This window comes from Eretmochelys imbricata, chromosome 11, assembly GCF_965152235.1.
Source record: "Eretmochelys imbricata isolate rEreImb1 chromosome 11, rEreImb1.hap1, whole genome shotgun sequence".
Lineage (NCBI taxonomy): Eukaryota > Metazoa > Chordata > Testudines > Cheloniidae > Eretmochelys > Eretmochelys imbricata.
This window is the reverse complement of record NC_135582.1, coordinates 33325847-33343059: the sequence shown is the minus strand read 5'-3', so window position 1 is coordinate 33343059 and position 17213 is coordinate 33325847. Positions and strand designations below refer to the sequence as shown.

At 38.6% G+C, this 17213-nt stretch overlaps 1 protein-coding gene across 3 annotated transcripts in view; it reads left to right on the top strand.

Moving 5' to 3' along the window:
- The first annotated feature begins 4571 nt into the window (after nucleotides 1-4571).
- Nucleotides 4572-17213, top strand: part of ITGB6 (integrin subunit beta 6) — a 43526-nt gene continuing 30884 nt past the window's right edge. For 2 of the 3 annotated variants that reach the window (XM_077829735.1, XM_077829733.1), the window contains exons 1-7: nucleotides 4572-4632; nucleotides 5349-5428; nucleotides 8417-8621; nucleotides 9954-10200; nucleotides 11305-11470; nucleotides 12169-12330; nucleotides 13215-13310. In XM_077829735.1, coding sequence (XP_077685861.1) covers nucleotides 4572-4632; nucleotides 5349-5428; nucleotides 8417-8621; nucleotides 9954-10200; nucleotides 11305-11470; nucleotides 12169-12330; nucleotides 13215-13310 — 1017 coding nt within the window. The remainder of the gene's footprint in view (nucleotides 4633-5348; nucleotides 5429-8416; nucleotides 8622-9953; nucleotides 10201-11304; nucleotides 11471-12168; nucleotides 12331-13214; nucleotides 13311-17213) is intronic. The other variant, XM_077829734.1, reaches the window with a different exon arrangement.

The window sequence follows — 17213 nt, the reverse complement described above, 5'->3', positions numbered from 1 at the left end:
GCATTACTTCTTCCAGCAGGCATTGAGGTACTACTGCCAGCAGTACCTCCCCATACAGCCAGGAATAATGCTGTAGTGGACAGGCACGACACTGTCTCCTACATCAATACTGTTACTGTGGGTAGTTGTTTTATGTATTCCTGACCATTCCATGTTTACAACTATTCAAATCTCCATGGGGTGACTTGAATCAGCTGTAGTCCAGAAGGGCTAATGTAAGCTCTGAGGTTTTAGACCTTTTTTCAGGGAACCTTGTTTGGGTAGTTGATATGCAGCCTTTGAAGAATCTCTGTTATAGATGCTTTTTGGAACCAGGTGTTTCCAGTTGACAGGAATATCTTTCTGGTCAGTCACCCAATCCAGAGAAAATGAGTCTCCGTGTCTGCTGTCCTACAGAAAGCCTCTAGCTCCTTGGCTCAACAGCTATAAAGGTAACATGTTATTTAGAAGGAAAGTGTCTCTATTAAGTGACCAAGCACTGCTGACTACTGACTGAGCACCCTGCAATGGGTCCATTCTCAGGGACAGAGTTTGCAACTCCACCCACCCAGTCGCCGTACGCAGCAAGTAGGTTCTTGGGAATGAGTGAGAGTCAGGTAGGAAACCATTTAAGAGGTTTTTCTTGGGAATTACTTGTCTGACAGATCTGTTCTGGAGGCCAGACGGGGAAAGGATGAACTAGCCACGTGACCCAAATGTAAAGCCACCTCCTTCCAGCCCTGAGAGCACCGGGGGGGGGGAGGGAGGGGCTAAATGATTACCCTTCTGATTAGGCATTTTACACCCACATTGTAGAGGTGTAAATGACTAAGCTGCAGAGAATTGAGAATCTGGCCCACTGCATCCACTTTCCACTCCATTCTCCAACAACAGGGGAGTATTTTAGAAAATCTCTGCCTGTAGACGCCAAGCCCTTGAATTCCCCAACAATGACCATCCAAGGGAAATACTATAAATTTTCAGCTGTAATAACTCCCACACGCTGCATGGTTTTATGGGGGTGGGGGTAGTAAGCAGTCCCCAGAATCAGAAGTTCTGTAACATATGAAGTAGTGAGATCATGTGCATGGATTTTTCTTTTTGGTGGGTAGCTCTCCAATTCCCAGTTACTGAGATGAGTTTTTCTTTGCCTTCAGGCATTTGTGTGTCCCACTGACCTTTTTTCCTGGATAGATCAGTCTTCTGTGGAGCCAGCATTCCCTCTCTTCCAGAGCTTTCCTAGTTTGGAAAGAACCCATAGATGTTTTGTCTGGGACTGGGCTCCTAAAGTGTAACTGGCATATCTAATATATCAATTCCTAACTTACTAGCTACAAAGTTTGGCTTTTTTCAAAGGGAGAGTGTTTATTCAGATGAAGATGCATGAACTATTTGGCATTCTTTTGTATGCATACATTTTCTGGTTTAGACTCTTTACACAATCTTTATTTCTGGCCACCACACTTCCATTTGGATTTAGCTCAATGAGTGAAACAAGATCTTGCTTGTCAGGAAAGCGACACATTAGCTGTAGAGAGAAAATACTTTTTTTTTTTTTAAACATTCCTTTAGAATATATTTTAGTTTAGCTTCATATGTGCCTAAGATACCTCTTCCCTGGTTTTGTACTTTTTCTCAAAGCTTTTTCACTACCAGATTTCTGAGATTATTCAGCAGGCAGATAAAATATCTTTTTGTGCTATCTTTAATGTACTATAAACGGTAGGAATAAGAGAAAGACTGCACGTACACTCTGAGACCACTGAAATCTTATTCACAGGACAGAATCTTTTGAAAAGTCCCAGGTTCCATGATCACAAAAAGCTTAAATTTTTAGTGTTGCCAATCTTTTAAAACAATGAGCCAAATTCTACTGTGTTACATTGGTGTAACTGAGAGCAGAATTTGGCATAATAGGAATATGCAAGGGGCCCAGAGCTGAGAGAAATCAATATAACAGTGTTCTGAGTGCTGATGCTCCGAAGTGGCCATGAAAAAAGAAGATGGATGAAAGGATAAATAGGGAGAAAAGGACTTGGTGCTGGAAACAGCAAATCTAGTCTATGGGGAGAGATTGCAGGTACAGGTAGAAAAATTGGGTCATTATGATAAGTGAAAGATGTGCAGTGTTTGGGGAGGAGAAAAGGAAATAATGTTTTTCGGGAAGTGGAAAGCTCATCCTTAAAAAGATATGTATATATGTTTGAAGGATCCAACCTTAGAAGATACATTAAGGTCAAAGGCAGTGTGACTAGTGCATGTGGATTTTTATTTAGTTAGTTTGTAAATATGCTGGAATTTTTAGAAATGAAAAAAGTTGTCTGTTTTGTTTTAAACATCATCCATCCAAGGGACAAAAAAATAGCATATTTGTTCACATAAACTATTTGGTGAATACTTATGAACAGCAAATACATTAGCTGAAATTGGAATCAGTTTGTGAAGAGTAGAAAGGGCAAAATTTAGTTAAAATAAATCTGCAAGACTTGTGAGATCTAACCTCAGGGATAACTTTGGGTCCCTGTAAATCCTAGTGCAATGAACTGGCTCGGACATACTGAAACGATCAAAGAGGAATGACATATATATTTGTAAGTTTTATTTTGGTACACAGGTTATTATTAGCATTACTTATAATTTATACAGTAGAGTCTAATGTTTGACATGTTCTGTTACAAACACATTATGAAGAGAGAGTCCCAGTCCCAAACAATTTATATGCTAAAAAGGACAAATGGATAAAAGGTGGGGGGAAATAAAACAACATATAAACCAAGGGTTTTTGTTATTTTTAGATTTCCTTTCATAATATTAGTATGAACTTATATTTAACCTTTCCTCCAAGGAGTTAAATGTGTCTTAAAATCCACCTCACAACATCTTAAAGATTGTGACTTTCCCAAGGCTATACTGTGAGTCAGTGGCACAGTTGGGAATCTGAGCCCTGGTCTACACTAGGACTTTAGGTCGAATTTAGCAGCGTTAAATCGATGTAAACCTGCACCCGTCCACATGATGAAGCCCTTTTTTTTGACTTAAAGGGCTCTTAAAATCGATTTCCTTACTCCACCCCTGACAAGTGGATTAGCGCTTAAATCGGCCTTGCCGGGTCGAATTTGGGGTACTGTGGGAGCTATCCCAGAGTGCTTCATTGTGACTGCTCTGGACAGCACTCTCAACTCAGATGCACTGGCCAGGTAGACAGGAAAAGAACCGCGAAAAAAGAAAAAAGGCGCGAAACGATTGCTGCTGCTTTCACGGAGGGAGGGAGGGAACGGGGGCCTGACGATATGTACCCAGAACCACCCGCGACAATGTTTTAGCCCCATCAGGCATTGGGATCTCAACCCAGAATTCCAATGGGCAGCAGAGACTGCGGGAACTGTGGGATAGCTACCCACAGTGCAACACTCTGGAAGTCGACGCTTGCCTCAGTACTGTGGAAGCACTCCGCTGAGTTAATGCACTTAATGCACTTAGAGCATTTTCTGTGGGGACACACACACTCGAATATATAAAACCGATTTCTAAAAAACAGACTTCTATAAATTCGACCTAATTTCGTAGTGTAGACATACCCTAAGCCTGGTGCTCAAGCCACCATTCCCCTTCTCTAACCATGCTTTCTTTTCTTTCATCTTGTACTCACTATTATTGCTTCACTGTTATGAAGGCTGGGTGAGGTTTTTTTGGTTCCCCAAATGCTTTAAAATGCAATGAAAGCCTCTTTCTAGTCATTGTTACCTGAATGTATTAATAGCTGCAGAGGAAATTATCTTGAATTCCATCACAGAAGACACTCTCTATTGGGGTAGTAACATGCAGATAACCACACCTGTACAATAGTAACTGCATTTCACAATAATGTAGGTTTGATTTATTTCTTTTTCACTTTATAATGCTAATAAAATATATATAAACTCTACACAGTAAAACAAAAGACATTTTGTATTCCTAAAATGGTTTTCCATTATAATGTTATAATAAGTTATGGTGATTTGTTGTTGTTTTTTTCACAGCTGCTTTTAGAAGGTTCATTCCACAACATGAAACTTGAAAAAATGGGATTTATACATCTCTCCAGGTATATTCACCTCACTATTTGTATGGCTTGCCAGCATTTTGAACTCGGTCAGAAAACAGTCAAAGGAGTGGCAGTATTTTAGAGTTATTGTACACTTGATAAAGTTCTCCTGGACAGATTTCTCTAGGACCCAGAGAGACTGCGAGTGTTGACAAAAAAAAAAAATCAGCACCTGAATCAATTCCCCCACCTTCTTATGATTGTGTACCTGTTTTCCTTATAAGGAAAATAAGGAAGTAAGATAAAGAACAGTGTTAAGTTCCATAACCATGTTGAAGTTGCTTTTATGCACAGCTCGTCGTCTTTACCTATTCAGGTAGCTTTTGTTTTCTTTGTATTAATGTTCTGCCCTAGTAGTTTGGAAATTCTCTTCAAACCAGTGTAAGTATCATCTTAGAATATACACTTCAGGAATCTATGACTTTTACAACATTCCATATTAATCATTTTACCCTGAAGGTAATTATTCTTTTATACTTTTAATTCACACAGCCAGAACTGAAAACGAATGGGGATTGTATTGCTTTTCCTGTTCTTTCTATTTCTGCAAAGAAATAACAATGTACAAGGTAAGGCTTACAATTACTGAACTCTGCTTCTTTAAAAGCATATTTTGCATTGTCTTTTGTTTAACAACTTTCTATTAACTAGCTTCCCATGTTGTCTGTTCAGTCATTCCTTTCCACTTAATGAATGTTTTTGACAGAGTGTAGTATTACTACGTAGCCAATAAATGTAATTAGAGTACATCTGTTCATAATATAGAACTACCTGCGCCAAACACACAGGCTTTTGAGCCATTTTAATTATACACATCAGAGTTTGATCCATCATGAAATTTCACAGTGCATCTGTGACTCTGGAGGTGCCTATGGAACCTGGCATAATTTTAACTCCCAGAGTAAGTACATTGGAAAGCAGACTGAAACAACTGTAATGTGTACAATGTACACATATCTATTTCGCTAAAAATTCTAGTTATGGTTAAACAAATTTAACAATTATGAAATGCATTTCAGAAAACAAATAGTGTGCATATTTTTCATAGATGAGTGACCTTCAGGTCCCCACATTTTTTATTAATTGCCAGTAATAGTGTAATTATTGATCAAGTTAAATATAAACTAATATAAATATTTTAATGATGGAATGTTATCAATAATCTTAAGTATGTCCAAATGTGTCACTATTTTTTATCTCCAATATTTTTAACTAAGTGGGGCATTTTATAAAAAGAATAATTAAACCCATTATTAATCTCTTCTCTTCCTGGGTTTAAATATAGGAAATTGTTCTCCAGGGAGTGCAGTGACTTGTGAAGATTGTTTGTTTTCTGGACAACAGTGTGCTTGGTGTTCTCAAGAGGTAAAGTAAATTATCTTAAAAATTTCAAAGCCGTACAATCTGAGTGTTTGCAGTGGCTATGAGTGATGGAATTATTGAATTAACTGGGTCAACCGGTGCTTTTGTAATGCATGAAGAATTTAGAGAGAGAAAATTGCCTGTGTAATTTTCTCTGGGAATTAAAAGTGGTACATCTGGAAATTATGGTTTATTGTTCATCGTTCTCTGTTTCTTTAAAAAAAAATCCCCAGCTTTTAGCACCTTTGTTTCTACCTATCAGAGGAGCTGTACTCATCATTTTGGAAGTGACTATGGTGAGATTGTACAGCTCCTGTGATACAGGATAGAGCACCTAAGATATGGAGGTCTTATGACTGAAGTATGGGTCTGGGAAACAGATATGGATCTGGTTCCCAGATATGTCACTGACTTCCTGAGTGACCCCAGGCAAGTCACTTAACTTATCTGTGGTTCAGTTCTTAATGTGTAAAATGTGAATAGGAATACCTCCTGGCCCCACAGCAGGTGTTCTGAGCTTCACTTTGTTAGTGTTTGTGAAGCAGTTGGCTACTGCGATTAAAGGCTCAATAGAAATGGCTATAAATAAATAAAATAAGCAGGGTCCAAATGAGAGCCACATGCCCTTCTCCCTTTTAAAGCAGAAGGTGAACTGTTAGGTGCTCAGCACTTTTGAAAATCTGGCTGCTTGTTCAGGAGCCTAAATATGATTTTTAGAAGCCTAACTTTAGATTTTGGAAATCTTGGCTCTTATAAATACAGATAGACAAACACAGGGTTTTGTGAATCCTTTTCAGCCAACAGCTAGCCAGTCAAGTGCTAGTTAGTTTTTGAATTATTGATCAGCTAGGTATGTACTGCAAAATTTCTTAAAATAATGTCTTAGTCAACTGGATTGTGTTTGATATTTCTGTCGTGCTGAGCACCCTTAATAGCCATTGGCTTCAGTGGCAATTGAGGGTGCTAAGCACTTCAAAGGATCAGGTCCAAAGCATGTAATAAATATATAAACACAATACATAGATCAGATATGAGAGAGAAACAGAATGTGTGTTAAAATACTTTATTGTGGTGGTTTACTGTTCATACCTCTACAGCTCTCTTTTAAGGGACTCTTTAAATAATTTATAAACACTTCCCTTAGGGGGTTTTAGTTGAACAGTAAAAATACCATCTTGGATGAAACTGACATACCGTTCTTTTTTAATCCAGTTTTTACTAAAAGCAATTTAGCAATTTGCAAGATATAACACTAGGAAAGTCTCCGGTCCCCCCCAAAAAGTGTTTTTTCTATGCTTTTTTTAAAAAGAGTTCAAAACATTTCATAATATGAAATTTTCATAACATAATATGAAATTTTCCATGTTATTAGGTACATAATTAGGCCAATTGCCATTGTGTGTTTTCATAAAATACAAAAAGAAAACAACTAAGTTCTTGAGTCTGGAAGTACTATGTATAGATCATGTGCACTTATTGGAAATGTCAGTGGAATAAATATAATGTTTGCCCATGGATTTATTTGCTACACTCATGTGATGTGGGGCAGGCAAAGACTCTGTATATTTAAAATCTGTATATTTATTTTAGTGTCAGGCTACACTCAATAAAAGGAGCCATCATAGTCTATTGGATAAAAATACACATTCTGACTAGCCCTGAACCATGTGTTTACCTGATAATGAATTGTTTTGAGAAGCCAGAAAATTCAGTGTTAGCTACTGCAGCCGGTATGCTCTGTTTTCCAAGGGTTTCATAATAATAGGTGATTTTTATATACATTGGGTTTGATCCTGTAGTCAATGGGTGTTTTATCTGAGTAGACATCAGAAGTGGCCCAAGTACAGAAAGGCAGATTTTTCCCTCCTATGTTTCCACTGAAATCAGTGAGACACACATATATCCATGAACAGAATTTGACTCCCAGTTGGAAGTGAAAAGCAGAGTCTTAGCATTAACTGAATTTCTGGGCTTTTGTGGATTTAAAGTAACTTTGCTGTAACTTTAACAGAGTGTTTCTCAGTGACAAAATTCAGGGACATTTGCAGGTTAAGGGACAAAGTTTAAATTCCTTCTACAGGCACAAGAGAAGAATATGGACCAGTGGTATGGGCACAGGATTGAAAACCAGGAATTTCCAAATTCGAATCCCAGCTTTGACATGGGCTCCCTCTGTGGCCTTGGTCAAATCACTTAGACTCTCTGCCAAAGTTTTCACACAGCAATGATGATAATACCTTACAACAATGTTGTGAAAATTAATGTGAGTATATTGCTTTGAAGAGGAATATATAATCATAAAACTCCCATTCCAGTTGGTGGGAGTTTTGCTTGAGTAGGAATGCAGGGCCCGATCCAAAGACTATTGAAGTCAGTGGAAAGTCTCCTGTTGACTTCAGTGGGCTTTAGATCAGATCCTAAGTGCAGGAGAAGGCCAAACAGCACACAGGGCTGAATTAAAGGAAATAAATACAAGTGCCACGTGTATCTCTGGGCTAAATTCATGGTCATGAAAATATGGTGTTAGTTAAACATCAGGTGTAAGATGGTCAGAAAACAGGTGTAAGTTATAGAGTATTGATTTACCATTCATAAGTGTCCAAAATTAGTATTGACGGAGAAGGGTGCAGCAGGAAAAACAAGATAAGACTCAACATACACTTTAACTTATGTGTCACCATCCCCAAATCTCTTAGGGCCAAATAAATACCAGGCATAAGTGACACAATTCCCATACACCAATGATACAACTGGTCCCGCTAAGATACCAAACAAATGTATGCTCCGTTAATTTTGCTATGAAAAGCCTGATAGATGCAAATTTAGACTGTTATGCCACCTACACCCATTTCTTTGCCAGCTTACACCCTGTGTGTAACTTACACCACAATGTCTGTCACCTCTGCATTTGGCCCACCATGCATAAATAATTTATTTTCCATTGTTCAATAATAAATTTAGCTCTTCCCTTCCTTCTGCTGATTGTTTCAGAATTATACTGACTCATCTGGAATTCATGGAAGGTGTGATACTCCAGCAAATCTTTTGTCAAAAGGATGTCAGTCGAACTTTATTGAATTTCCAATTTCTAAAGTAGAAATTCACAAAAATAAGCCCCTTAGCATAGGAATCCAGAAGAATAACTCTGATGTCACACAGATTTCCCCTCAAAAGTTAACTTTTAGACTGCGACCAGGTAAGTTATTCAGTTCATAACTGTGATTCTTTCCTGTTGATGCTGTCTTTCCAGGTTTCTCAGACTAAATTGTTAATGATCTAAAAAACAGAATGTATTTACTGTATTTAAATAATTTGTATTAACAAATTCGAAATTAAGCATTATTTGTAATCAAATAAGACCTAGTGAATATTTATCATGTGTTAATCTGATGGATAGATCTAAAATGTACACTATTTAAATTCCCCCCAAAGTATTTTGCATTTATGTAAAAGGAGATTAATCTCCCTGCTCTGTTCTCTTCATGGCTCGGGGCAGCACAAAGGGAATGGAAATGTCACACATCTATCAGGCTGGGAATTCCCCCCGCGGGTGTAGAGCGGGACGAGCTAGTTCCTATACCGTTCCTCTTGTGCCCCTGATGCGGGAGGTGTATTGAGGGTGGAAATGAAGGGGCCGTGGCCATAGCCATAGCACAGTAGGCGAGCTATCCCATGGGATGTAGCCAGCTGGTATTGGTTAGAGGAGTCTGAAGGCCAGGGATGCTGGAGCAGTTTTTATAGTGGGTTTGCTTAGAGCCATTGAAGCAAACTGTAAACCTTGTCCACTTCAAGCCAGGGGGCACGGCAGCAGCACCCCCAGTTCCAGCACCTATTCCGGAGACTTCTCTAAACTGCACCCAGGCCATGGCAGAGATGAGGAGAGAATTGGGAAACTGCAACCATAGCCAGCTCCCCAGTGTCTCACCTCTTCATTGCTACCCTGAGAAAATCTCAGCTGCAGTAGAGAATCTGCCATATAGTGTTTTTATCGGAGGATATCAACATGATTTGCAAGATCCCCTGAGGTCTATGGCGTTACTGTGGATTTATACCAATATAACATAGATCAGAATTTGTCCTAGGGAAAATGAGGTGCAGAGAGATTTAAATAACACACAGTATGTTAGTACTAGAACCAGGAATAGAACCCAGGCGCACTTGTAATCCACTCTCCCAGTCCCATGCTCAGACCATTAACCCTTGCACTCGCTCCTACAAGTACTAACTTCTGTTTCATAATAGAACATTTTAAAGCTGCACTCTGACGTTTGTTTTTTCTAACACACTAGATCCACAGGAATCAAATAGTCCTAAACCTAAAGTTAGTACTTAACTTTTACCGTACCACTCAAGTAATACTTACTTAAGGTCTTTCAGATTTTCTATTTGGAATTTTTATTTACGCTTTTATACATTTCTATTAATTCCACCAATGGCACAGAATAAACAGACAGCATCATTGATATATTGCCCATAACATTGTCTACATGTGTTAATTTGTTCTCCATTTCCCCTATGGCTTTACTAGGAAATGAAGAAACAATAGAGATCAAAGTTCGCCAGACTGAAGATTATCCGGTTGATCTCTATTACCTCATGGACCTTTCTGCTTCCATGGATGATGATCTGAATACAATAAAGGAATTAGGCTCAACTCTTTCCAAAGAAATGTCAAAACTAACCAGCAACTTTAGACTGGGCTTTGGGTCTTTTGTTGAAAAACCAGTTTCACCATTCATCAAAACCACAGCTGAAGAAATAAACAACCCTTGCAGGTAGGCAAAGAAAGCACCTATGTATGTTTGTTATTTAATATAGGAACACAGATAAGATTGATCATTGGGGGCAAAATCCTGCTCACTGCCCTCACTGCAGCCTTTCCACCTTACTCACTTGCAGTTGAGTGAATAAAGCAAATGGGACTTGGCTCTTGGTTCATACTCTGGTCATTTTCTATACCCCATTGGGTTGTTGGGAAGAGGGGGTGTTTAGGGGGGAAGAGGTTTACCTTTTTGCTTGCTGTTTAGATTTTCCTGCTAATTACAAGTGTGTGTGACTGATTAGCACATTGATAACTTGATAACTCAAGTTATATGTCTCTTTAATTTGCTTGAAATATATATTCTTTATTAAAATCCTGGATTATTCATGTGACAGCTGTAAAGGCTCACAATACTTTTGGGTACTCAAAAATACCAAAAAACAACAGTTCAGTATATTTATTAATGTTCTTATTATTTATTTGCTTTAAAGAACCAGGAACAGTCCCTTCTGCCCTATGCTGCATGAGTCCTGCCCGGATCACAACTCTGGGGTGCTTGTGGAGAGTGGGGGCTGCATGCCTGATACTCTCCTCCTCTCAGAGCAAGTGGGGAGGAGCCCAGTGGGCCTATCTGGATGTGATGGTGGGAGTATACTGTGCTCTGTAAGGAGCTGGAGCAGATTAAAAGAGGAGCATAGGAGGAGTATGCCACTTCAGGGTATCACTGGGGCACAGTGCCTCCCAGGGCTACTCCTGGGGAAGTGCAGTTTACACACCATTCTTTAGCCACAGAGTATCTAAATGCACAGTTCCACTTTAAAATTAACTGAGTGCCATGTTATGTTTTAACCTTGAAGTTTTTTCACTTGGTCTGTCTAACTGAACTGTAAAGGTACTACTTTCAGCAATGATATTAATAAAACAAGGTACACAGAGGAGATGTGCACCTGAAAACTACGCTAGATAGAGTTACAAAGCAACTACAGTGTGTGCATCCTATCTCTGCATTGGCCGTAAGATATATCATCAAGATATATCATTTATATATCAGATATATATATATATCATTTATGCTATATATCATTTATATTATTAAGATATATCATTTATTTTATAGCAGTGTTCCACGTAATTGCTTACCCACCTTTGGATACAAACATGTTTTGCCATTAACAAATGATGCTGAAAGGTTCAATGAAATTGTGAAAGAACAGAAAATCTCAGCTAATATAGATACTCCAGAGGGAGGATTTGATGCAATTATGCAGGCAGCGGTTTGCAAGGTAATGAAACCTCTAGGTGTAATATTTATTAGTCCACATTTTAATATTAATAGATTTTTATGGTATTTTTAAAAAAATAAGCAGCTCTTGTTTTCTCAAAATGTAGACTCTGACCCTGATCTGACTCCACTAAAATCAATGGAAGGACCCCCACTGATTTCAGTGGGTATTTGGTCAGACTGTAAAGGTATATTCAAATGATCTCTTTTTTCATTAGAAAAGTGTATATAATCAAGTTAAATACGCACATTGAAAAATGACAGTTTTGTAGTTTCCATCAATAAAAGCACTGATCGTGTAATAATCGGGTGTATATGGGGAATGAAAAGCAATAAAATTGCCACATAATCATCATATTTTCTTCAATTTTTTCTCTTTAAATATTTTAATGATTAACAATATTAACAATATTTGACATAGATGACAAGCAGCTATACACACTCAGCACAACAATGGGAAGAGGAGATATGTTGGTCAGAGGCAATGGAGTGAACTCTGTTAAATAATTGTCATGGTATCTTTTGATGTCCCTTCTGACCTAAATATCTATGAATCTATGATGTCTGCTTAAAGCAGAGAGGACACTACTTTTTAAAGCTGTCTTTGAAAGACCCCTTCTTCTGCCTTCTACCCTATCATCCTGTATTGTTTCTTTCAATATAATCAGTCTATACTAAACCATTACATTTTAATTACAGGAAAAGATTGGGTGGAGAAATGACTCTCTACATCTGCTGGTGTTTGTGAGTGATGCTGATTCCCATTTTGGGATGGACAGTAAACTGGCAGGGATTGTTATTCCAAACGATGGACATTGTCACTTGGACCACAATAATGAATATTCCATGTCAACAGTTTTGGTAATGTGCTTCGTACAATTCTTTCATTGTGGAATTTTGAAGTACGGGAAAGATGAATTGGAATATTAATGATTGTGTTCAGTGGTATGCAGTAGGAGTTTGGAAATCCAGTCATTTGATGTCATCCATTTTAATTTTAATCACATATTTTCATAAAATCAAAACTAAGAACACAGCATATTGACATAAGTGATCTCAGAACATGTTATGATTAGAAAAAGTGATACCTCTTACTCCCAATAACTGTTACCATGGGTAACATGTGGAACAGGACCTATTGGCATCCTCTCCTGAGAGGAGGGCAAAAATATGCTTTCATCACATTGTCTTAAAGGAAGTGAATTAAGGAGTGGTTCAGGAATGTGTAGGACACTGCTGAGGTCAGAAAAACATTTCAAACTAAGATTCAAGTGCTCAAACTAATACTGTTATTTAATAGTTCTATTATGGGGATGTTTAGAGGCCCCTGTTAGGATGTGCGCTGTATTGTGCTAGTTGCCTTGCAAACACAAAGGTAAGTAGTGTCCTTGCCTCAATGAGTTAGTTTTCTCACCTTCTTAAAGTCTAAATTCAAGAATTAAGAGGTTTAAAGAGGATTCCAAAGGCCTGTGTTCCTGTGTGGACTAAAACCTCCTGACCCCAGGCACTGAAGCATGACATACAGGTAGATCACTCAGGGTAACGTGAGCACCAGAAGGAAAGGCTCTATGTACACATACACACTTACTCAGCACACATGTATAATTACATGTTTATATTACACTGAGCACAGTATGAATGTATGTTCATTAAAGATAACATGCAATGTTTTTCATCACTATTTTTTAACTCCTTGGTCCTTTTGTAAAACAGGGATTGATTTGGCTCTCTATATTTGTTTTCAGGAGTATCCAACAATTGGACAACTAACAGACAAGCTTGTGCAAAATAACGTTTTATTAATTTTTGCTGTAACAAAGGAACAAGTTTACTTATATGAGGTGAGGTAACTAAAATTTGTAACTCTCCAGTGTTTTGCTTTAATGTTCCTTTTAATAATGTTTATGTATGAGCTCTTTCATTTTCAGTTTAAACCGATTTTTACTGAAAATTTCCCGGGTTTTACAAAAAGTATTATTCAGTTTATTTCCAATTTTCACCCTATTTTTGTATCATTCAAATATGTAAAAAATAACTTGTTTTTTCAGGAAAATACAATACATTGCATGAGATATGTATTATGATAATACTTTAGTCTGTGTGTATATGCAAAGCCGCCTGTATTAGTCTAGAAGATACACACAAATAAATAGGCACGCATGCAAGCTCTGAATTGTGTGCGCATCTGAACACTGATGAATCTCATGCCACCATGTCCACATTTCAAGCTGTTAGCAGATAATGGTTTAAAGATTTAACTAAAATGGGAAGAAAATGAAAATCTGTATCAAAATACATTTCAGAACATGAGTTTTAAAAAAAAGTTTTCAAAAAAATAGGAGAAAAGGATGAAGTTGAGTGTATGCACTGCAAATGGTTTGGCCCAATTATTAAATGTAAATATTAATTGTCTAATAGTTCTAAGTCTACAACAGTAAACTTTTTATTCAAATGAAAAGTTTTATTTGGGGATTAGAGATATATTTTTTCTTAAACTCTGAGGTGGCATTGTGTTTTGAGTTCTGCAGCAAATCACACTGATGAACAGAATTCAAATCATTAATCTAAGAATACTTTTTTCCTCTGTCTTTCCGTCCACTAAAATAAACCCTGATATTTACCCAGAAAAATTAATAGATTTTTGCACTGATTTTTACCTGATATTTTTTTTGTTGTTGTTTGTTTGTTGTCTGATAAATTCCCAGGAAAAATTAAATATAATAAAAATTGAAAATGAAGGGCCCTATTTATACAGTACCACTTGAGAAGACTAGCATTGAGGATTCAACCCTGCAAGGTGCATATTTAATTAAAAATATAGCTAGAAAATTAGATACCTGATTTAAAACATCTAAAAACTCAGTTACTTTGAAAGCACCTCACTCATCATGTATTGATTTTATGGTTCTTTATGTAATTGTAAATTGGGTTTTATGTTGAATCACACTGTGAATAACTACTTTTTGAGTCATAGTAGATAAGGATGTTCAACCCTGAAGCTTATCTAAATTGCTCAGCATAATCACTAGCATTAGACAGTTATATCTTAAGATGCTGCGTACTAATACTTGAGGCTGTTTTTTTCTCCTGTGAGACAGGGACACCCCTTGAAACAAAATGTCCTCATGAACTTTTGTTCATCTCTCAGAAAATGTGTTCTCACCTGATCTGAGAGTTTGCTTCCTTCTCTTCAGTCTAAAACTTCTTTTCAGTGAGATAAGTTGGAAGGTAGCAGGAAATATAAAGTACAAAATGACAAAATAGAAGGGAGAATTTCTCCCCTCCCCCTCACATCTAACTGCCTGTATGCACTGAAGGGAGAAAAAACACGTAGCATTGTTTGAAGTGAAGAATACAAGTCTCAGTTACATGAAGACTCTTTTGTTTAAAAAGTCATTGCATGGCAAATGGGAGCAGAGAGTGGAGAGGAGATTAGTCATTTTATTGCAAATGGAACTGGGGCAAGGAGGGGAAAAGATACTTTGCACCACCGTTGTGCATCTGTTCAGGGTTTGGCCAGAGGTAGTTCCATCCCTCAGCAAAACTAAAGCAGCCATAACTTGTGTTTGGCATGCACATCCAGGTATCCCCAGTTTGTCCCCTAGACTGGATCTACTTGGGGATTCACCTATAGCTGGGGAATTTCCCAGTGACCAGAACCAGTGTATGGAATGATAGGACAGCCCTGGAGTGGGCCCACAACACTTCAAATTCCTATTTAAAATGATGAGTAAAAATAAGTAGAAGATGGGAGAGAAAAAAGCCTATCTGTTTCCCGTCTGCAGTAAAACCACAAAAAAGTAATCTGACAGTTCTGTGCTTGATAAGCCCTTTCCCCTCCATTATGAGTTGTTTGTGTCACTGTGGAGCATGGGTGGTGGGTAGAGCCCCACTTTGGGGAGGCTAGCCCCCGGCTCAACCCTTCTGCCCGCTCCCCCCCTCCGGAGTCCCGAGACCCCCTGCACTCCCCGCCCATGGCCAGAGGAGCCCCGGGCCAGCCAGAACCCTGAGCACCCCCCTCCAACCTGCCCAGAGAAGCCCTGATCCCCTGCACACTAACCCCATAGCCAGAGGAGCCCTGGGCCATGCAGAGCCCTGAGCCACGCCACGCCCCCCCCCCCCACACTGTCTGGAGGAGCCTTCAAACGCTCTTCTCTTCTTCTCTCTTCGGGAAGAGGAACCTGAGCTTTTGATATGCACCATGCAGGTTCCAGGGTGACTGAGGGGGTAGTATGTCTTACTCAGCTTCCGGGGTTCATCAATAATCTCTCTGGAGTCCAGAGGAAGCTGAGTAGCACATACCACCTCCTCAGCTACCCAGAACTTGCATGCGGCATAATAAAAAGCAAAAATTTCCCCCATCAAACCCACAACCAGGTTCCAGCAGCAGTGGCTACGCTAGGAGAGGCTGAGCCTCCCCTGGCCTATTATACCCGCTGCCCATGCTGTAGAGGGGACATGGTAAAAATCTTCTAAACTTTAAATGGCTAAGGAGCCTATGTTGCACTAAAAGTCAGTGGGATTCAGGCTCGTTAAACACTTTTGAAAATTGTACCCAGACCCTTATAACATTAGATCTGGAGGATCCATAGAGAAGACAGGCTGTAGTCTCACCTATCCCAGATTACACATGAAGACCTAACCACCCGTGCAGTCCCTGGTTTCAGCCTCCCTGGCAACATGTCTCTCTGATGAGCCATGCTATTGTTGGCCTTTTTCCCTGTGTCCTCTATCCAACTCTGACAGAACTGGGGTAGAAGTGAAGTCACAGCACAAGTGGGTTAAGGAGAGAGTTAGAAGTGTAGTGTCTTTGGGGATTTTTACAGGGAGCTCTTCCCGCACATAAGGGGCCTTTTCCTCTCTTCTGTTTCACTCTGAGCTGTGCAGTGGGTAGGCACAGAGCCCTCACTAAGAGAACTGTCAGTATCTATCTTATTTTATCATGTATATTTTTGCCCAGATGGGCTGTTGTGAAGAAATTTGTAGTGTCTAAAAATAAATCCTAGATCAGAATTCAGTGTTTGCAGTCTTATAATCTTGATGTATATTGTCATATTATGTTTTCTTTATAATCATAAGCATGGGAGAATCAGACTTCTAGGTCAATATTCTGAGTTTGATTGACACAGATGGAAAATGTGACAATACAGTCCCATTGTTTTAGATATGCCCTTTGATGTTTGTGAAGGCCAGCAGTAAAAGTCTGATATTTTTATTTTGTTTATTATTTTATATTTGCTTTGACTAACTGTCCATCTAACCCGCAGGTTAGTGAGGCTATGTGCAAGGAAAAATAACAGCAGATACTCAGTTAAGTGACAGAATGCCACATGCAAAAGATGAAAGTGGTAGATAGAATATGTTTAAAAGAATTGCTACATTCTATACAAGACAGAAAATGGTGTCACTTTATTTTTCTGACAAAGTAGAGAACAAAAAGTAATAGATGGATTAACAATGGCTCACATTTTTTGTTAGTTGTAAATCTTAGTATAGAGTTCCCAGAGAACAAAGCATGCCACTTGATAACTTTGATAATGGTATAAAACTGACACAGAGATACTGAAACAGAAAACCTTTGATAAGAATGGTGTTGGCCAGCGCAGACCATGACCACTGGAAAATTCCAAAGGAAACCTTCATGCACTCAGGGAGGGATGCATCTTTTTGGTGCAATAAGACGGTAGATTAAAGAGGAGATGGATAGCTCCAAATTTAGGTGTAGGACCTAATCCAAGGGCCAA